General features: G+C 31.3%; 1 protein-coding gene across 1 annotated transcript; it reads left to right on the top strand.

Moving 5' to 3' along the window:
• The first annotated feature begins 958 nt into the window (after window positions 1-958).
• Window positions 959-20,716, top strand: LOC110998906 (neuropeptide CCHamide-2). Its single transcript, XM_022267718.2, has 6 exons — window positions 959-1,030; window positions 10,828-10,904; window positions 16,531-16,595; window positions 18,367-18,496; window positions 19,280-19,350; window positions 20,602-20,716. Exons 2-6 carry the CDS (start codon window positions 10,835-10,837, stop codon window positions 20,659-20,661), a joined length of 396 nt encoding a protein of 131 aa, XP_022123410.2. The 5' UTR covers window positions 959-1,030; window positions 10,828-10,834; the 3' UTR covers window positions 20,662-20,716.
• The last annotated feature ends 2,781 nt before the right edge of the window (window positions 20,717-23,497 follow it).

Below are 23,497 nucleotides of genomic sequence, written 5' to 3'. Positions count from 1 at the left end.
CTGGTTCCTCTTATCCGTCCACCGCCACCTCCACCCTTATCCCTGAGACCATAGAATCAATCCCCGTGAATGGATTTTCTATGAGCCCAATTGGCACTCACTGGTGAAGGAAAAACATGGCGAAGATTTGGCATGGCAGAAATTCGACGGTCTTTCGTTCTTAGTCGTTGGACACAGTAGGCCGATGCCATGTCAGATAAGAAAGAGAGAAAGATCACAAAATAGAAATGTGATGCAGATGAGATGCGAGATTTTTTTTTTCAGAGTTCTATTTTCGTATTGCTGTTGCCATTTGAAAAATCAAAACAACTCATGGGAATCATTACACATCTGATAAGCCATAATTAAAAAGCATCGAGTGCTTCCTACAATCAACTGAATAACAACTTCATAATCAACTGATTGCAACTAATAACTTGAGTGCGTGAGCGAGAGGATGGGGTGTTGTGTTTGGTCTCGCTTTTACCCCAAACGTGGTTGAATTGCGTGTAGAGCTAAATACTTTTAGACTAGGAACTGTTAATATTTGAGTTACTTTAATTTTTAAATATCCTCGTGTACGTGGCATATGCTTCTTTTCTCCACAGGAAAAGTTATTGCATGGTAATTTTTTTATTCATAGTTCAATTTACGTAATTATTCACTAGTTTTTGAATTTAGATTTCAGATGAAAGTAACTTTCATATCAGAATTGTACAGTTTTTTTTGTAATACATTGCTTAATTATAATGCTAAATATTAAACTTCTTAATTGTTTTAAAATGAAAACAAATGTTTCAATGTAGAATTACAATTGCTCTGTAGATAAGAGATACCAAACGTGAGAAAAACTAAAACACAAATGTTCAAATCACAAGAAAAACGTAGGAAGGTACAAAGTTTAACCAGGTACGTATGAGCGGCCCACGCATTATTCGCTAGCTCTATGGGCGGACTTAAAAGCGCGCGGCCCGCCCGCCCTAGCGTACTTTACGTGGCAACGGCGACGCCAGTGGTTCCTGGTAACTTCGCTGCAACTTGGACTTGATACGTAAGTTTTTCAACTTTTTTAAACATAGTACAGTTTTAATAGATTTCAATACCTTTTTATTAATAAAGCTTTAATTTAAAAGCTTTGATATTTTTGTGTTATTTCTAAATTTGAAATTTTAGGGACATGGAGAGAATCTTTAAATTCCAATTAATCTCCCAACAATAAAATACATACAAATATTATTTTAAACAGGCTAACTAGTTTCTTATTAAAATAGTTTTATTTTACATAAAAAATTAAATTTAGATTAAAACTGTTTAATTGCAATTGATTGTAAAAATTTCTAATATTTCGAATTTTAGTCATTTATTTGAGAATATTCAGATGCTAATAGAATTATTCCAAAATATGAAAATAATTATAATATTACTAAAACGTGTTTTTTACTGCATATTTTTTCGTTTTTTATTTTTTGTTTTTGTCGCGTACGGCTCAAAATCTTAGCTTAACATACGTTTATAATCCAGAATATTACGTAACGTTATAATTAAATATCTAACAAAATTATACTTCTTATTGGCAGAAGTACCAATATTTTTCTTATTATATTCGGAAACTCCTTAATCTGTGAATTAAAAAAATGCGTGACGTAAAAGAGGATACAATCAGGTTGCGACTTAGCGACTTTTTACTTTTTCATATCTTAGCTTAAGCTTATTATGATAGCTTAGAAATAATTATGAATATTTAGTAATAGTTGTCATACAATAGGTACATAATTAAATAAACACCGTGCTGAAGTAGCTATTTAAATTATACATTACATATTTGTCTCAAAATATTACTGTATGTGATCATTAAATATTGACTTTATTTAATAACCTACGTTTACCTAAAACACCAATTTACAAATTTCAAAATTAATTTAAATCATTGTACGATTGGTAATAATTTTCACATTGCAGAATATAAATTAATTCGACTGTCATTCCGTTCATAGTGTAAATATATATTTAAATTTATGGCTACTTAATTGGGTATTAAGTAATTATTTATTACTAGCCGATGCTCGTTGACTTTGTCAGTGAAATGAAAAAATATATTTTATTGCTTGTTTATCTCTTTAACTCTGACTATTTTAATAACTTGGGCTACCTTATTTTGACAATGTGCGGTGAATGCGTCCTTTTGACGCAATTTTAATGTAATTTAAATTCGACCTTGCATAATAAATAAAAAAATAGAGAAATAACACAGTTTATTGCCAATTCCTCTCTTCCGTTCTACGCCCTTACTAACGGAAAAGAAGAACTGGCAATAAACTCTCCGCCATTATTTTTAATCGCCAAGTTTTGTCTTTTACACAACGTTTGTAAGGAGCTGCAAACATTACACCATGTTCCATATGACATGTTAAGTAATAAAGAATAATAAAATAAATAAGAATAAGGAAGACACATTAAGGTTAAATAAGTTATCATACTAGTAGTAAAAGTTCTCCTTTCATATTTTTCATGTCCGGAAAGAGAGATGAAGCAAGGAGGCACTGTGGCCTCATACCTTAAATCATAAATGAAATCGTAGTTGACTGAATTATTCAACTTTAGTCTACTACGCTTCAAGCTAAAACAATAGCTGATATTAAGTGATTGGCTTACTAATGTCACCGGTGATTTAGTAGCTGGGAGACTGGTCTAACTTAAAGAAGAACTTAACTTTTACCTTTTCTTTAAGCTTTTTTATTTTATAAATAATCATCTTAAGCGGACGAATGTTTTTCTCGCCTTTTGTCGGTTACTAAACCAGTATAACAATAAAGATACGTGGAATGAAACTTTGAAAAACATGGTCAAAAGTTAGATACATTTTGCTAGTTTTATTACTTATAAATAGCAAACTTTGGATACTTATTAGTATCAGGTCGTACAATTAACGTAAAAGTAAAGATAACGCACGATTATTACCAATAAAGTTTTAATCATACTTACCATATCTTTGAAAATCGCGCATTAAGTAGTTATTATTCCATTATCATAAAGCTTATTAAATCCTCATATCTTGGCTTATAAAACAGATTTCATTGTCAGTAAACTGATTCATAAAGACAATTTTACTAAGTGCAAATGTAATGAAATTGGTCGAAAACGTGTCCTGTTAAAATGTTTGTCATTCAAATAATTGAATATGTAGGTGTTTATTTCATTGTATATCGGATTGAATTATTAATATTTTTTAATTTATTTTCGTATAAAAGATAAAACAGTCAGTGAAGTTGTTCTATTAGGCATTAGGATGTGGGGTTCATGAACAGGTTTGTTATAAATGAAGTAGGCATGATGACAGATTCAAAGACCTCATGAGGCTGTTAACAATTAACAACTGTCGAAAGTTCTACCAATAGACAAACTAATTATTGCCATAGTACCTACGAACGTAGATATCTCTGCAAATCTGCAGCCTTCAGACCTTTTTTCAGCTTTTATTTGATATGTTTAGTACCGATTCCATATAGATTTAATTAATTACATTAATAATTATTCTCACCTCCCTCGGACCGCAGAGCAGGCGGAAAATAAGAAACGGCTCAAATATAAAAGTCTTTCCTCCAGCTTCAATTTTGTTTCCTTTAGAATAGAAACTCTTGGGCCGTGGGGTTGAAGGGTTATAGCTAATTAAAGATAAAAGTTGGCGTCTGGTAGATAGTACCGGTGACCCCAGAGCTGGCTGCTTTCCTTGCTCAATGAAAAAGTATCGCAAAATCGCGAGGTAATTCAGCCAACATTAAAGATGCCACAATCCAAAGTTATTAAATTTTTTGTAACTATCTACTTATTGATTTTCTTTTATTATTACTATAATTACTATATAGGTTAAGAATATTGTAAATACTGTATATTTGTGTTTTGGAAATCATTTAAATAAAAATCATAAAATATAATTATTTTATGATTTTTATTTAAATGACAAACGCTACTAATATTATAAACCAAAAGATTGTCTTATGATTCTGAGACAGGCTAGTAATTTCGAAAAAACAGAAACCCGTAAATATACATGAGACCATGCAAGTAATTTAGGTTCTTATATACTAAACAAAGGGTTGATACAGAATTTCTATTTATGTATTGATACTCAAAGATCTGTGGAATTTGAGCGCGTAAATTTTACTTGCAAAAGAAGCCTTGGGGATTTAACGTTTCTACATAATATCGATGAAAGTAAGATACTCTAAGCTTTGGCTTAGTAATGCTTCCAACAATTTCTTTAAAAAAAAGTAGATCCTTTAACCGTCTAACCGTCCAGTACTTTGGACCCTTGACTAAAGGGATTCCATTTTTATTCAGTTATTATATTCTAAGGCTAGTTATTATTTTTTTGTTAAATGTAAAGTATCTGAAATAGATATTTTTTGTATATCGTATGTATAAATAAAGGCTTTTTAATATCTTTCATCTTAAGATTCGTAAGTACTGGGACTGTAACGCGACAGTCGAAATGCAGAGTTGTTGCGACTGATTAATGCTCTCATGTAGTATTTTCGAATGCAAAGGCAATGTCATAAAATACACTGTTAGGTTAGAGTGGACACTAAGTAAAGACCTTTTTCATCGCAGAAAGCTTACAGCGACAAACGGATTTGTTTTTTATAGAACAGGGGGCAAACGGGCAGGATGCTCACCTGATGTTATACATAGATATATATAGATACAGCCGCCCATGGACACTCTCAATGCCAGAGGGCTTTCATCGTTAAATCATCATAAGGATATATTCACGAATATTTAAAAAAAATATCAATTAAAAAGAAATTTTAGATTAACATAATTCCTAAGACCTTAATTTTACTTGTTTAATATCCATTGACGGTATCTAGCAATGGATTAAGTCAAAGTCAATTATTATTATTTATATAGGTAACATAATGTACACTTATGAATGTCAAAAAAAAAGACATTAAATACTTCTAATTTTACATTTAGTTCTCAAACTAAACAAGGCATTGCTAGATAAACAAGATTGCTTTTGTATCTATAACCCTTCATTTCATAAACATAACACTCAAGAATATCATTTCAAACAAGCGCAAAGGAATAAAGTATTTGTTATCAGCAAGATAAACGTCTTGTGGGACTTGTATGTCACGTGTCAATTGTTCTTGCGATCGTATAAAACAACGCGATAAAGACAAATATGTGTTCAAAGATCGTTAGAAAATACATTGATGTTTTTGTCTAAATCAGCTTTAAATACTATTCCTATATCGAGTAGTGTATTAAGTTGTAGCATTGGTTGGTCGATTAGACCCCTGTCTAATGAGGGATGAGGAGGGCTGCATTTTAACTCTTCGTCTCTATTTAAATAGCCAAGTTTTTTTCACTTTGTTAGTCTTTGTAACAGCAGCCTTTTATATATATATATATATAGACAACGAGTAATATAATGCTATCTTTTATGAAACTTTGACACTTTGCTGTTAACTATGAACAAAGGTATCACAGATGATGTATCGTCTTTTGAAAGTTGTACAAATATTCGTCAATCCCTTTTAACCGTAAATTTCATTACGAAACTTTTCTCCATTTTTCTCGCTTTAGCGTTTATTGCCTAACTTGTAAGCAAAACTCCATATATAAGGTCCTACCTTCGATTACCGGCTAAACACTTTCGCTAGTGCTGTTAAATATGAACTTTATTTATAGAACAGAGGGCAATCGTGTAGGAGGCTCACCTTATGTTTGGTGACCCATGGACACTCAATGCTACAGGATTCGTGAGTGCGTTGACGGCCTTTTAAGAATTGGTATTGGTACGTCTACGTTGGTTCAATCTACATTTAAAGCTATAATTAACGTATTGACATTTATTAGGTTCCTTAGATGATTATAGATTGAATAAAGAGATTTACTTTAAAATCATTAGCGATAAAGCCTTTGTCTTGCCCTATGCAAATTTTATTACATTTTTTACAGGCAACTCGGTAATAAATATGTATTCCCATAGCAAAAATATACTATTAACAATATTCGTAACGCCCATAGTAATAATAATATTAAAAAAATATATAAATAGAAAATTAAAATAAATCAATTGGTCATCAATTCTGTGTAATATTATTTTTGACTGTAAGACATGTGAACTCAAACTCGTCCGTCGTTCCACAACTGAGCGTTTTCTAAGACAAGTTTTAGCTGCGCACCACGACTATGTGGAACCAGCTGCCCATGGAATTTTTCTGAACCAATTCCGACCTAGCGTCATTCAAGATAGCGTATCCTTTCTTAAAGGTCCAATGCACTCGCGAGCCCTCTGGCATTGATAGTGTCCATGGGCGGTATACATATTACACTGTTCTATAAAAAAGCTTACTTAGCAAGCGTATTCATTGAATATATGAAAGGTAATACATATTATAGTCTTTAACGAACGCTGGAATCACTCAACATCTACGCTTTTGTTATATACAATGTAATTAACAATATGTTTCTAAGTAAATATTGATGGAAATTATGCCTTTCAGTCTCTACATGACGTAAAAAGCAATATACCACTTAAGTAACCTGCGTGTTTCATAATAAAGAGTAAATCCAGTTGAATGCCTCTCAACATTATCTCTATACACATGAATACATCATTTGTCAGTTTACGACAAAAGCAGGGTGCTTTACGATGTTTTAGTATTCATAATATTACGCCATCTTAGCATCACTTTCGCGCCAAAATAAAAACGCAATAAAACTTTAATGACTTGAGAACTTTATAGTTTGAATAAAGCTCCACGATCTTAGTCGGGCGATCATTTTTAAGAAGGGTTACTTAAATCATTAAAGATTTAATTAAAAAATAATTTAATTTGTGGCTTTTTAGATCTATGATATCATCTAGATATCATGATCATTTGTTACTCTAATAGGCAAGTAGGTGATCTTAGCCTGACATGCCGTCGATTTTTTGGGTCTAAAGCAAGTCAGTTTCTTCACTATTTCCTTCACCGTTTAAGGAATGTTATATGCCTCCATAGAAAGTCCATTGGTCCACAGACGGGTATCGAACGCTGATTACGGGTACAAAAAAATAAATGGAACTTATATCTTTTATAATAGTTAATTTACATATAGATTTTTAAATACACAGCTGTAACCGATAATTCAAAATAATCAAATTGACGGTTTTATGGCAGATAAAAATTAATAATAATGTAATAATTAATAATGTATATTTTCCTAATTTATTTATTTTAATTAATTTGAAGTTGCAGATAATACGTCTTATAATTATTTGACGCTACACAAAGTAAATTAAATTCTAAATTAAATTCTAATTTAATTCTCAATTTAATTCTTACTAACTAATAAATTTTTGTATGAAAAATATTTGTACTTAATAACGAAATCTGTTGCTTAAAGACGCGGTTAAAAGTTAATGAGTTTCATAAAGTATGATCTTTCATCATTATTTTAGGATGAACAAGAATATTATACTAATGTTAACCTAATTATTATTATAAGCCATTAAATAAGGTGTTTAATAAATATACTAAATGGTGTCTAATAAATATCATATAGAAACAAAAGAAGAATGAAGTAGATACTTAAGAAGTATACGAAAAGAATATTATTACCACATTTTAAAAAGCTTGTATAGGTCTGAGAAGAAAAAGCTAAAACTTAGGAATCGTACCATCCATATATTATTATTTCTTTTATAAACAAAAATATATATTTTGTACGTAACTCAAATTTGGTAACATATATGTATGTATGTTTATTCGATCATTTTCAGAATACGTCTCAACCAGTAACATGATTTTGAACTTGGAATTTATTTGGTGATCTGTTTAGACCCGGTACAGAGCGATTCGTGCATATATGTAATCAGATTGAAACTGGAACCGAACTAAGTTAGCTTCCCACAGTTACCGCGCGGGCAGTAGCCAGAATAACTTGAGCCATGTTCAGTCACCTGTTATTTTAGAAAAGCTCTTTTCATTTCCTTTGCTATTTTAAACGTCTTATGTGTTAAGGTTTTGATGAGGATGTCAATATGTGTATACATTCACTTAAAACAGATATATTGCAGCTAAAAATCTGAATTAAATTTTTTAATACTGTCACATCTAGTAAGCGGAATAACATCATTTGTGTATTTGGCTGGTTCGAAAAACAAATACACGAGTAGATATAAAAATTTGAATTTGGAATTCCTAACCAAAGAGGTTTTTACTGGAGGTCAAAGTGGCCAGTACGACAAAATATTTTGTTCATAATATATTTTCTAACTACTACTTAACTTCTGTGAAATAACACTAATGGTAAATAATTTTCGTAATATTATCATATATACAAGCCAAAACAGATATTAAATAATATATATTAAAAAGATCCTTAGCACAATAGTTTTAGATTTCGTCTCATATATAAGTTATCTTTAAGAAACATGAATACTAGAATTTGACTAAAGAAGCTCGCTTTTCATATCGCCCCCACAGGACATACCTAAATCTAAATATGACGCGTATCGCACCTTTCATTATAATTTTCACTTATATTTCCAACGCTGAGTACATTTTGTTGTTGTAACTTCTGCATAATACATTTTAATAAAGGTAAAAACATGAAATGAAACGTAAACAGACTTAATGTAAATGTAATAAGTGGAACACATTGTATATTATAATTGAGATACAAGATTGTCGTTTCAAATAACTTATATATTTATATCGTAAACATAACAATCGAGTGTACTATATGAGTAGAGTATTTACAATTCTAGAAAGAATAAAAATAATTAAAATTAATGAAAAGAAAATTAAAAAAAAATTTTTTGGACCCTGTCTATGGCAGTGTACCTTTAACACTGGCAGCATTCGCTGAATGGCGATACTTATTCGTTGAGCGAGGAGCACCAGCTCTGACATCACCGGTACTAACGACCAGGCGCCAACTTATATCTTTAATTAGCACCCGTGCACTAGAACTCTACGTTCCAAGAGTCTCTTCTCCAAAGGGTAAAAATCGAAGTTTTTTTTTATTATAGAAAACGACAAACGGGCAGGCAGCTCATCTGATGTTAATTGATACCGTCGCCTATGGACACTCTCGATGCCAGATGGCTCACGAGTGCGTTGCCGGGTTTTAAGAATTTGTACGCTCGTTGAAGGTGAAGGAAAGAATCTTATATTTAAGCTATTTATTATGTTCTGCCAGCTTTGCGGCCGCCCCAGCCATTTTTCTTGTGTGATGGTATTGAGACGGGGCTAACGTGTACACACAGATATTACAGTATTCACGACGTCCTATCGGGTCGCTTGCCATGGTCTCTAGTGATGCCTGTTGGCTTCAAAATGGCAATATAAATAATTTCTACATATAAATTCCATTACTACTACTATAATACGTAGTAGTAATAGTATCTGTCTGAGTATTGGCCTGGTGACAGGAAGGATCTCATCCCCGATTCCCAGATGCAACAATGGACCTTTTTTCTACGGTTGATCACCTACTTACCTATAACATTGATCCTACAACAGATACAGAAATCTGAGGCCCAGACTTAAAAAAGTTTGTTGTTGTTGCATTCACATTGCACTTATTCTTCATGTTGTACTATTTTGTTTTTCCTTCATTTGTGAAATTCAATTACGTTTTTGTAACGTAATTTTTTACGTACGTAACTAAAATCACTAAATACCTTCTAGAAACATTAGGTACTACGCACTACTAGCTCCAGTGTTATACGGGATACAAATATTTTGTTGATATAGTAATATTTATACTAGTACATAGTAAGAATAGGCGGTGGCACACACTATTCACCCACGCCTTGCCTTTCAATGGACGAGATTGTTCTCAATGTGGACTACGGGAGGGTAATTAAAGGCGGTAAGCACGTACATATTCATTATTGTACAACCTTAAATAAGCTGAAATAAACCAACTGTGCTTTTAGAGTTTCGTATTGATCAAAGGGCGCTGGTCACATGTTAGTCGATATAATCGGATCTGCGGTCATAAACCAATGTTGACTCTCCAAACTATGCACGTGATGATTAATTTGATAACTTTATTTGTTTAAAGAAGGATTTCAGTCTTTTAATTATATAAAGATAAGTTCAAGATTATTTTGAAATAAATGTAATCCCTTTGTTATTTTTTTTTTTCATATAATTTAAGTCAAATCGACGATAACAGCTACGTTCAAATCATACAAGAGATATCTAAAGTTCGCATTTTTATATCGCTTATAACATATTACAGCCACATATTTTTAGCTTAGGCTAATATTTTTAACGATTTAACAAACGATTAATATTGAGTAATTTAATTAATGAAATATAAAATTAAAACAGTATGTAAAATAAGTCAGTTACTACTTATATTGGTTGCAAACTTGAAAGTATTTTAATAATGTTATATAATCCCAAAGAATCAAATTACCTACTAATAATTGTCGATTTTATAACAATGCTCGGACAATGGTTTCTACGTCGCGCCTTTGAAATTAACAGAAATATAACTTTACGAAATATTAAACAAAGCGGTTCTTTTATCAATAATGTATTGGTGAAACCTTTCAAGTTCAAAGTTATAAAACAAAGACGTCTCTATACACACATACTTGTAAAAAATCTATTTTTAGTATATAGCTGAGTTCTTATTTACTGCGGTTACTGATACATACTAGCTGAAAAAAGATATTTACTGACACAGGATAACTCAATATAATTAATATAGCTACAGTTTATTAAGAATAAATTGAATTGTTTACTTTATTTCTAAATACATATTTAATTTAAAAAATAATTCTAAAATATTTTTTTTATTTTTATTTATCATATACTATATATTTGTTTTCAGGTACACAATGGCGCAAAACTTACTAGCTCTGTCTCTCATCGCGATTCTAGTCATATCAGTTGGAGTAAATGCCAAACGTGAGTAAATAAAGTTTTATATTAAAAAACTTAGAAGCTTTCTGACGCCTAAATCTTCGTGTAATATTTTTTGAACTAGTACGAATGCCCGTATCTGCTGATAAGTCACTCTTATCTTTCTCTTTAGCCTCTCATAGCACTGATGTTATGTTCAGTAGTCGGTGTTAAAGGACGTTCCTCACGTCGATCATCTTTGAGACTGCTACGTCCACGCTTAAACTCGTTAAACCAATTGTAAATAGTAGTACGAGATGGGGCTTCATTAAGAAATGCTAATCGCAGTCTATCATAGCTTTGTTATTAAATAAGCCCACAACGAGTCATAATAAATCATTGACCGACAATTTCTTGCGTTAGGTTCATTTTAAGGTGTACCTAACAAGAGCTTTAGATTTGCAGCCAATTCATAAAAACAAATGACAAATGAATGCAATATACTACATTAGGTTACCACAGATTTCTAAAATCGAAATTCAAAAAAAGTTTTCATAAGCAATGTCTCTAAGTGGCCAGTTCTAAACGTATTCAGTGTTAACGACGTATATTTAGCACGAACTTAACGTCGCCATTGCTAAGTCTGAGTATATCCTTAGTTTGCTTATATGTACTACGGGATCATAAGTAAATAGGTATAGGTACGTCAAAACAGTACAGACAGCACTGACTTTACATTTTTGTATACCGCCAGTACTCAAGTTTACTAATTATTTATCGACGTAACTTTTATTTTGCTGTATTTTTCCTAAGATCCACATCTTTAATATCAAAACAATTTTGTAAATCAACGTTAACCCTACGCTTCGATTGTTTGAAAATGATTAAAACCTCAAGATTTGTTATTAAATACATATTCGTACAATGGAAACTCACGTTCTGCCTGATTAGACCTTTTCAAACTGGAAATTACTTAACTTGCGAGCTTTTCTAATGAGAACCCTTCATTTGCGGCAAGGGATAACATTGCGTTTGTTATTTTAAAATGATTTGCGCCTGCCACGAAAATATTCGCAAATTCGTATCAAGAAGTTATATTCGAAGACGCAATGAGGAAAATAATTTAAATGAACATTTAAACAATGATCAATAAGTTCTTTTCTATAATCAGTATTACTATTTATTTCGCCCTGAAAAAGTAATAAGTTTCTTTCACTAAAGTAGGCTTACAGTGCGTTTATAGACAATCCATTGGAGTATTTTAATGTTGGTATAATGGAGTATACACTATACAATTAGATTTGCTGTCTCTTTTTTTTCTTAGTCGTATTTTTCAAGATCACGTCGATGTCTGCTGTTCTGAACGATATTCTAACACTTGATCGAACGGTAGTTTAACTGATCTTTGTTGTAGTCGGTAAACATTGTAGTTAATGCAAATTGATACGCGAGTATTAAAGATCTATTTAACAAACTTAAAAACACGACGACTATTAGATATAAATTATAATTTAAATTTATAAGTGCCTTATAAATTGTTGTTATGTCGTAAAATAATACTTTAATTCTAACGGTCTGATTTCAAAGTGAACTCAAAGGGGCAAAGTCGCAAAACACATAGAACTTGTGAGTTATTTCCTAAGTGGTCAAACTAAAATACGTAATTTAAATGTTAGTTGAATGTAGCTTATAATATATAAAGGGTTGAACAATACGTGAAATAAGGACGAAAAGGGTTATCCACTATTCTATTCAACGCATAAAAATACAGCTAAAACCTTTTATCTGATTTCGGTTTCGTGACCATTGGTTTAGCAATTAGGTTTTTGGTCTTCTATGGCTTACACACGCTGTTGACTTTTTAGGTCTTAGGCATGCTACGATGTTTTTCTTCACCGTACAAGCGAGTTAAATGAGTATATAGACAGCAATTACATCGGTGCAGTCAGAGATCGAACCTACGATTTCAGGGATGAGATTTTCCCGCTGAAAATCAACACTGATTAAATACATGCAACATGGCTCCCGATACAGCTTTATCTCTTGGCAAGACGCCCTTTTCCTAAAAGAAACTGATTCTTGACGTGCAAAGCTACTTCATAGATTTATTAATTAGACGGATTTTGAAATTGTTTTTATTTATCAACGAAGGCCTTTTAACATTACAAGCGAACAATAGCATAACTACGCACGTGCTCATAGGATCAATTTGTTTAGTTAAATTTCGTGTCAATATTGTTCGGAACTTGCTAGCTTAACGTGTGTTATCTTTATCTCTTTGTATACAATAGTTTATCTTATATAACTTTGAGCACTCTTACTATAGTTTTTATATTTAATTATATACTCACTCCCCCTCGCTTTCTGTTTTCTCTTTCTATAGCTCGTCGTTGACTTGCACCAGACTGTGGCCATCGTGGTTCAGGCTAGCACCTTAAATTAAAGACTATTTCTTTACAAGAATAAACGCAAATACAACTTTATCAAAGAAAATACATAGTTTGGTGACGTAATATGTTTTCGGGATTATATTAGGACCGGTAAGGTTCGTTAGAGGCTACAGATAATCCACTACATTTATACGTTGACAATATTATCTATTGTGTTGCATAACACACCACAGCTTAAACTGAATATATCTTAAGCTTTGTTTATGTTGGATCTTAACCGTTTACCCATATTTAACTGTAGGAATTATAATTTATATTTAGATGACCTGTGACGAGGCGAATACTTATTCTGATAACATGGCTTGAATTAATCTAATAACTATGAGGGTGTTAAACAATTACCGTCTAAAATTCGTAATATGCGCGCATTTAACCATTATATTAAAGATACATATCAGAAAGAGCCTGGTAGATTTAATTAGGTCGGCTGATAGCGACGTGTATCTCGTTCGTGTATAATCAGTTTCTTATGTAAATAAAAATACATATTTTAATAAAAAATTCTATAAACATTTGTCTTACTTTTATAAAAGTCGTTACGCGCAAGTCTTATATACAAATGATTATAACAACATCTTGATGGATCACTTACTAACCACTATTGCTGAAATTAAATTAAAAGACGAATTAAGAGAATTTAATATTCCCATTTATATTTTTAATAACAAGTAGTCTAGTGGTTTCAACGTGCGGCGCGGCTCTCATCCTTGGAATCGTTGGTTCTATCCCTGGCGGTGCATTACTGGTATTTCTATGTGCGCATTTACCACTTGTAGTGAAGGAAAACATCGTGACGAAACCAGCACTAGTCTTAAAAATTTGACAGAAGGTCGTTCACCTACTTGCCTATTAGAAACGATACAAAAATCTGTAGATCTAAAAGATGGATGGTTAATTTAATCTGATAATTCGTATATATAAACGCAGTATCGTAAAACACCGCATTTGCCAATACAAATGTTTGTTCAAAGTGACAATTGTACATGATGCTCAAATAAGCTGAGCAAATATGTACGTTACCTCGTGTCGGTGCCAGTTCGAGGTTGAAATGCCGTTTTCCTAATCTAATACCTCCTATTGGGAATATGCTTCCTTAAAATACCTTCTTATTATTGTCTCTGGGCTGTAATTGTGTTTTGTTACGAGTATACTTTTGTCTTGTTAGAGGCTGATATACAAGGTATATATAAATCGAATGCTGTGTTTTATCCATTAATAATAATAATATATTTTCTCACAAAAACTTACAAAACGTCATACATGATATGTTGTAAATAATTGTCATTCTTCTTTGGAGTAATGGATATTAATGAAAGTTACGAATTTAAAATATTTTTATTGAGGATTTAAAAGTACACAGAGTATTAAGAGTTACTTAATACTCTGTGTAGGGCTGCGTCTAAATGTTCAGAATCTTTCCCAGACTGTTTATTTTGAGGACATTACGTCCAAGTTTGATGTAATGTCCTCAAAATCTGCGCAAACTTCTGATCACGTGGTGCATTTTGTTACTGAAGTCGGTATAGCTATTAAAGCCACATGGTGTAAAGACACAAACTGCGTTAATCTACAATACACAAGATTCCTCACGATGTTTCCCTTTATCGTACGAACCGGTTGATTAAGTAAAAATTCTTACCAATCGATAAAATAGGCTTCAATAATTAGGCTTTGTTAACTATGAGTTTTAAGAACTATGGGTTTAACATTTTGTTATGTTAACCAAGATATTAAAAACTTTACTTATGAATACCTAATTCGCTAAGTGAGCAGAATTTACATTTTAAAACATTCCTCCATTCTCTGTTCCAGTCTTTATGAAAATTAAGTATTATGCTGTGGAAACTGAATTTATAGATGTGTAAATGTGTGTTAAAATACTTAAAATATGCAGTTTTGTGTTGTATTTAGTAACAAATAACGTTAGTAATTTACAATGGGTAAATTTTATGATAAAATTAAACTTTCTATTTGTAAATACTTTTTTTTAGTTACTTATAACTCAAACAAATGTCATAATTAAAGAGTAGAGTAGTTACAATATTCCTGACCTTCATTGTAACAATAATAAAAAATATATAATAACATATATATTTTGTTAAACAAATTTAAATGTTTGGGCTCTGTGGCTAGTACCTTTAATACTGCAGCATTACTATAGTATATATTTAAAATTGAGATACACAAAATCATTTCAAATATAATTTGTTCAAAACCCACTTGAGGTTTTGAACAAATTGTATTACTATTGATTTTTTAATACATTTACAGTTGTTTATCAGATTGAATGGCTCGATAGACAAATTTTTGTTATACGATTGATAATTCCGCCGGAATAAGGTTTGAGCATTGTCAGTGCAAACTTCTGTTTCACTGTCCATAGCTTTTCAAAGTGATACACTTTAATTATGTGTAGTACATAAAAAAAGTGTAGGTATGAATGAGTAAGACACTAATTGATACTGCAAGTAGTATTATTGGATTATGTTAAATATCGTTTTTAGAAAATTAAGTTAGACTCAAATTACTTATGTCTAAATTAGGTTAGATCGTAATGTTAAATGAAATCTCAGTGCAGTGCGATTTACGAAAAAACGGAAATTCATGAATAATATTTACAATTCAACGACAGACGTTGAAAATTACACTTCAAATTAGCCTTTAAAATTTCTTTCAGATGTTTTATTACAAAGAATGTTGTCAAAGTCATGATATATAGAGATACTGGGCTCCATATCAACGGGTAAGACATGGAGGTGGCATGAAAATTTAGGGAAAATAATAACTAAAGTCGGACGTACAAGTCATATTATTCTTAAAATATCTATAAAACATATGAATAACAATATAATAGATATAGTGAAAAAAAAGTCACGTAATACTGAAATTATGAAGTTTATACGTTGAGGAAAATTTTACCGATTCCTCAACATGTTAATGACAAAGCGAATTTGCTTTCTGGCAAACGATATTGTGACCACACCCAGTCTATTGTTATTTTCGTTTCATTAGTTTTTCCTGGTTTTTAATTTTCCGCTTTAGAATTTCCTCGTATACTTGTAGTTAGGGTAAAATATAGAAGGTACATTTAACTGTTATAACGCCGTACAAGTTAGCTTCGTACTTATTTCGTAACAGCTTACATAAATTATATATAACAAATAAATAATTATACTTAACATAAAAGATGTAAAGGTTTTAGTAATTGTAATTGTGTTTCTACTGTAAATATTAATTTTTAGGTGGATGTTCAGCTTTCGGCCATTCCTGCTTTGGAGGACACGGGAAGCGCTCAGAAAACTCACAGGTAAACTCAATACATTTAGTAATGTTTGTTTAATCGGAAAAATTAATTGATGCACGTCTTTAGTTAACATACAAGAGGCATTTTATGTGTTACCGCTGTTGTGTGGTATAAATTGCCAAAGGGCTGGCTAGTGGGTTGCCGTCCTTTTAATAATTAGTACGCACTTTTCTTGAAGGACACTAAGTCAATATCAGTGGGTAGTCGTAGTTTAAATACAAAACAAAAGTCTTTGTGAAAAGCTGATGAAATGCTATCAGCTTTTCATAATTACTAACTTGAAAAACTATTGATTTGCCAGTAACCGTTCTTGGTACAGTTTAACGCTACCTATATTATGTTTTAAACTGATGTTAAGTGATACCTGATGTGTCACACTTACATTGCCAGGCTCGCAAGTGCGTAGTCGGCCTTTGAATAATTGGTACGCTTTTCTCTTGAATGTGAAGCTTTTTTTAAAGTAGAATTTGAAATACATTGCTTGTTGCACGGGCAGTTGTGGAATGACGGACGTCCAGGTACGGATGTAATTTCGTGTTCTGCCTCGACGTCCGATGATGAAACTCAAAACATGCGTTATAAACGACGTAAGCGGTAGATTGAAGACTAAAAGACATATTATATTAATAATAATAATAAAAAGTCTTTATTCATTTTAAGTACATTTTCTTTTCAAAGTGTAAGATTTGGAAGCCCTTTTTAGTAAAAAATACCTGTGTTAGGGTTCCCAGCTCTTCCATAAACAAATTTAATTACTTAAAATAATGACATTACTTAACCTATTTTTTTAACTGTTTCCTTTTTATTTTTCTTCTTTGAACCGATATCATCATATTATATACATATAATCGCCAATGTTTATTTTTGTACTAGTTTAAACTTAGTTAATAAAAAAATATATAAATTGAAACAGAGTAGTTATAAACGAAAATGTGCATGTATTTCACTAAAGTTAATATAACTTTAAGCTGTGTAAGTACTAAATATGCCAGTGTCTTAGAACGGCGTAAAACAAACACTTGCAAGTAAACAAGCAACTTAAGGTTTGACTTGTAGCGATCGCCATCGCCTCAAGTATATATGCTTAACAAGAGTTGAATATTCTAGGAATATCGATTTCAAGGTTTTATTGGTACATTTGCCTGTTTATATGATTTTTTTGAAGTGAAACTTCTTTATTCGGTTACGCGTCACATTTTTCCGTTACGCGCCATCTTTTTTTTGTCCCTACCACGGTTGATTCGAAGACATTCGAAGCCATTAATAAAAAAAATATATAATAACGATAACAATGATAGTAATAATAATGAAATTCTCTATTTATCTTAAAATCTAAATCTAGTAATAAAGTAAAATGAAGTATTTGTATTCATGTCTATAATAATAAAAGCCTTTTGTTGAACTTTATCTAATTTAAAGAGCACACTTTTTTAACGGATTGTAGCAAAGTGTAAACTTAAAAATATTTTACATAATTTTAAATTTTTCCCGACGTTTCGCGTACTTTCCAGCGTGCATGGTCACGGTGACTGGAGACGAAACATGTTGAATCTCAAAAAGTATTACGGCTGGAGAAAAGTGTTTTCTTTAAATGTGTAAAGTTATCGTAATAAAAGGCAATACTATATATCGTATTTAACTTTACATAACCAATTTATGTAAAGTTTCATACAGTAGATCATTTTTCGAAAAAATAAATAAAAAAAACGGTCATAAAGAAGTTTCACTTCTTACATGTGTACACTAATACATGCACACATTTTTTTTTCACTAGGCATCAGGCTCTGAAATACTGAGTGGTCGCCAACTAGGACAAGAAGAGACTCCACCGCACCCTGTCTATCCTCACTCTGGTTATGGAATCCTGCCTTCTGGTGACGATATCATACCGATCAGGGATGGTGGTAAGCTATACAATTTAATATTCGAATAGACTCTAACGCCCGAACCCAATAACCTCTCTCAATCAATTTTTGACCATCTGAGTTAGACCTCTTAAACCAAATATTGATAAAGTGTGCTAATAACCAATCGACGGTTGGTATTAGCCATCTGTATTGGATCGGTGTAAGTGGATAGATCTTTGTATGAAAATGACAGTTCAACTGTGCGAATATCCTATTTTAAGATTTTAACTTACACTAGTTTTTAAAATAATTAAAAAGCTATTTGATATGTTTTAAACATAGACATGTTTATTTTAATATTATTTGTACGGTTTTAAGTACCTTATTTGGTTTATATTGATTATCAAATATGTGTGCTAAGAGCGAAGAGATTGCATTATAGGGTTTGGTTATTGGTATGCAGATAAGAGATCGACTGTCACGGTCTGATCTCAGATTGTTTTCAATCTGATATTGTGAATTAATTATTGGCTTCGGGCGTAAGTTGTTATTTATCAACCTGATGAAGTCTATCAGTGACTACTAAGTAACTAATTAGGACATTTATTTACGCGATAATATGGAATTTGGTTACATGTATATCAACAAACTATTGAATTAGATTTTCGTAATAATAGTCGATTCCAATCTAATATAATTTTTGGTTATTCTTAATATTTACTAGCCTATATGGTCTGATATTTAAATATGTAGCCCCAAAATCTATATCGAAGTCAGAAATTAGGAATAGAGAATCGTCTACGTATTTTATATGTAACTGTAATATTTAACTTTTTATAGGTGTATACGAACGCGATGAGAACCCAAGAGATGTAATGAAAATGAAGCTTCGAAATATCGTTAAAAACTGGGTAAGAACTAAAGTACAAAATTACCAGGTTATTGATAATTTTTATTACATAATGTACCTAACATTAATTTTTTACTTTAAGACAATACGCTTAATATTTTCCTTTACCGTACGAAAATAATAATTTGCAGCGAAAGAAGGAACTGTTGATTTAAAATCCGGGCTTTGAACCGTCAGTGTTGAAAATCGCACACTTAACCACTGCGCTAACAATGCAAATTTTAAATTCATGTAATGTGTGCAATATTATTTTCATTATTCGTACAATGTTTATTAATATTCGTCAGTAATAAATTTGATTCTTTTCGATTTACTATTCACTTTTTATTGCAACTATCAGTAAAATATATAACCTTAAAAGGCAGGCAACGCACTCGCGAGCTCTCTAGCATCGATAGTATCCATGGACGGCGGTATCACTTAACATCAGATGAGCCTCCTGCCCGTTTGCCCCCTGTTCTATAAAAAAAAAGTTTTGCCTTATCTGAATAATTATTGCGTTACCAGTACCCGAACCCAGGATTTCGATTCATGGTTTACCAATAAACCATGAATCGAAATCCATACTTATTCAATCACTATCATTCTGAAATAGGCTTTTGTTGTTTACAAAGTCTTTGATCAATCGACCGTCGAGTATATGGAAATTCGGTATTTACCAATAATGAACCAACGCGTACAATTCCGGGATTTGTATATACAATCCGGGATATATATATATCCGACTAGGAAACCACATGAGAGTTTTTTGTCAATATTATTTAGACATCTTGCTTCGGGTATTTCAATAGTGTGTTTCATATGCGTTACTTCGAATAATGTTTTGAAAAAATTTATCAGTACGTCAATTGAAGCTATATTCAATCTGTTCTAGAATCTCAAATTTGACAAACAGTTGTTCACAAATATATGTTACTAAGGGCCTGTTTCACAATGTATGGATAAAGTATCAAATAGCTATGCAACACATAAATTATTCGAAAGATAAAAGTTCAAAATAAGATACTTCGCGTTTCATGACGATTAGCGCCATCTGACAGTCGTGAAACGCAACAATAGTGTTTATCCTACCAATAAGTAATAAATAGCTTATTTGGAACATATCCGGACATTGTGAAACAGACCCTAAGTCTTTTTAAATAAAGACAAAATTCTCAAGACTTATCTTATTTCTAATTCAAACAGTTTTATATTGAGCGTCTATAATAAGTTCGTTATAATGATCTTTAATAACAATGTACATATGTTGCAGATGGAAAACTTCAGGCGATCGCAACAGAATGAAGACGGAGTCTACATTGAAACTTTGTAAATTATCTTTATTTATTACCTATCATATAGATTATATGAATTCGCTATGAACTGTCGTCAATTGTTTTATTTACCGATGCTCATTATGACTTCTATAAGAGTTATTTTGTTAAATATTTATATTTAAACTATATTAATATTTCACTCTTTAAGGCTGGGTTTTCAATATCCTATTGTATATATTATTACAATAGATTCCGTTTTTTATATTACATAGATGAATTTGTTGTATATTTAAGGAACTATTCAAAATATGTTTTTCATAACGTAAGTTTACCATCATAATCGTAGTCTAGATATTTTAACATAAAATGATTCTGTTTCATTAAATAAATTATTAGACTTTGAATATTCTTTCATTTCCTGTATGTACCATGCTAAATTAATTAATACATTGCATTTAAGCAATAAATAAAAGTATAATTCGACCAAAGTATCTAAAGGTATTAAGTAACAATTTACCTAAATTAACTTCGTTAGTACAGTTAGTAAACAATAATTGTATTAAACTAAGCTAAATTATATTTAACTTCGTAGTAAAGTAAACTGGAACAACGATCAAACTTGAAAATTTACGGAAATACAGGTGAGAAATAGGAAGATATAATGTATTTTTTAAATTCTTCTAACCAAACTTTATATTTTTGAAATTTAATTTTTAAATTAAATTAATATTTTTATTTATTTATTTCGTAATGCTACAGCTAACATGAATTATATATAAATACAAACAAATACACTGAAAATATAGCGAAAGATGGAATACAAGATACATTTTACTACAAAAAGATTTACAAGAGGAAACCAACAAACAAAAAGTATTCAATACATTTTAACTAATTGTGATTCAATTTATTTAACTAAGCCTAATTTGGTTGTGTTGTGTGATAGTGTAAAAGTGTGGGTATGTACGTGATGGTGTGTTTGTGGGATGTGTTCTTGATGTAAATGTTCTTAAAACTTTAATTTTTATACAATTCAAGTATAAGACTATCTAGAGATAAGAAAAAAAATATATACTGACCTATTTAGGTCACAGCTTAAGACAAAGAATGGTATGCAACAAGGGGAAAAATATTTAAACAACACAGAACATGTTTACAATAATCTTTTGTCAAGAAACTTCAGTAATTTCAAGTTTTACACGCAGAATGAATTTGAAATCATTGGTATTTTGGCACGGAACAACTTTGTATATAAGACAAAAATAACTGGCGTAATTTTAATTATACCTTGGTTTTTACATTTTTTTGTTTTTCATTACATTCGAATTTCATAGTAAAGCTTTTGAAAATATCTAAATATTTGCAGCATATTTGGCACGGAAGGAATTTTATTGTTGGATGAATTGTAGGTTTATTTTTGCATGTCCTGCTCAAGAAGATAGTAATCTAGTGTACACTCTGGAATGATACAATATCTCCCTCGTAAATTATATCCTAAATAAAGAAGAGCTGCCGAGGCCAAATGATTTTTGAGATATTGTTAAGGTATTTTTTTATCAGTTACACAACTTGCTTAGTGAAACGATGTTAAACGCTAACGGCAGTCAGACAACAGTCAAAGTACGATGAAAGGCATTTTAATTGCCAGTATGTAGCCGGTAATTTTTTCTTTACGCTCTTCTCTGGAAAGCTATTATACATTGGTTCGGAAAAACCTATAATTGCAGTTGTATCAATAAAGATGTGATGTGGGAAGATAAAAAATATATACTCATTAAATCAGGATGTAACTGTTAAATCATCAATGCTGTTCAATTTCATTTTCTCTTTCTGAACAAAATAAACTGTGAAATAGATAATAATAAAATATGCTTATATAAAAATAATAATAATAAATAAATAATCTATTACGGTTTCTCAAACAACTAAGATAGTATGAAAAGTGTTTTAAAAAAATCTATTTAAAAACCTCTCCCAGGCGTAACATAGTTTGAGTTGAAAAGTAATTAAAATTTCTTTTGATGGGGAAAATTGTTCAAGAGTTGTTAAGTAGCTGAAATAAAGATGAGAATAAATTCGAATGTCGATAAATACGTTTGCTGTGGTTTTGTTCCAATTTTCAAACGGCTTACGTTTTCAACTTTTGAAAGTATTTGCAAATTAAAAATGTATTAAGACACTTAAAAGGCCGGCAACGCACTCGCGAGCTCTCTGGCATTGAGAGTGTCCATGGGCGGCGATATCACTTAACATCAGGTGAGCCTCCTGCCCGTTTGCGCCTTGTTCTATTAAAAAAAAACACTTTAAGTATGTATAAAAAATCTTAAGTGATGATATGCTGGGGTTGACCAGTTCGACCTTGAAGGACACACTAAATAGGACAAAAAGGATATTTTTTAAAATAATTCATCAAAAACGAATAAAAACATTGCCAGAATTCACTTCGCGTGTATCGCATATCGCGTATACACGATTTTAATAACAGGCACTCAGACAATTAAATTTCATTCAATTAACTGATATTTCGTAACAAGCCTAAGTTTCCTAAGGCGTCTTTTATTTTTGCAAGAGTTTATTTCCAAAACTATAGGACTGTTATAAATAAAACTTTTGTCAGTCCACTTGATGTAATCATATATTAACGTTTTTAATTGTCCGTTTATTAATATAGTTAATCAATTATTTACATGTCATGTGTGTATAGAAAGGTTAGTTTTTTGAATGTACAAGTATTAATGGTCATCGATGTCACCTAACGTAACAAACACGCAGCAAAACAAAGTGGATTTAGTGACGTCATTGACTAGACCAGTTTTTAAACAGTCCCTGGAATAATTGTTTAATTAACGTTATTGACAGTCTGAGAAGAGCCTTTTAATACATTTCTGGAAG

This window comes from Pieris rapae, chromosome 8 (assembly GCF_905147795.1).
Source record: "Pieris rapae chromosome 8, ilPieRapa1.1, whole genome shotgun sequence".
Classification (NCBI taxonomy): domain Eukaryota; kingdom Metazoa; phylum Arthropoda; class Insecta; order Lepidoptera; family Pieridae; genus Pieris; species Pieris rapae.
This window is presented reverse-complemented; position numbering and strand designations above follow the sequence as displayed.

Excerpts from the sequence above, each read along its gene's own strand:
- LOC110998906 (XM_022267718.2), top strand. The coding sequence starts at position 10,835 with ATGGCGCAAAACTTACTAGCTCTGTCTCTCATCGCGATTCTAGTCATA. Across the intron at positions 10,905-16,530 it reads AGTTGGAGTAAATGCCAAAC|GTGGATGTTCAGCTTTCGGC; the intron begins GTGAGTAAATAA and ends ATTAATTTTTAG. Across the intron at positions 19,351-20,601 it reads GAAATATCGTTAAAAACTGG|ATGGAAAACTTCAGGCGATC; the intron begins GTAAGAACTAAA and ends CATATGTTGCAG.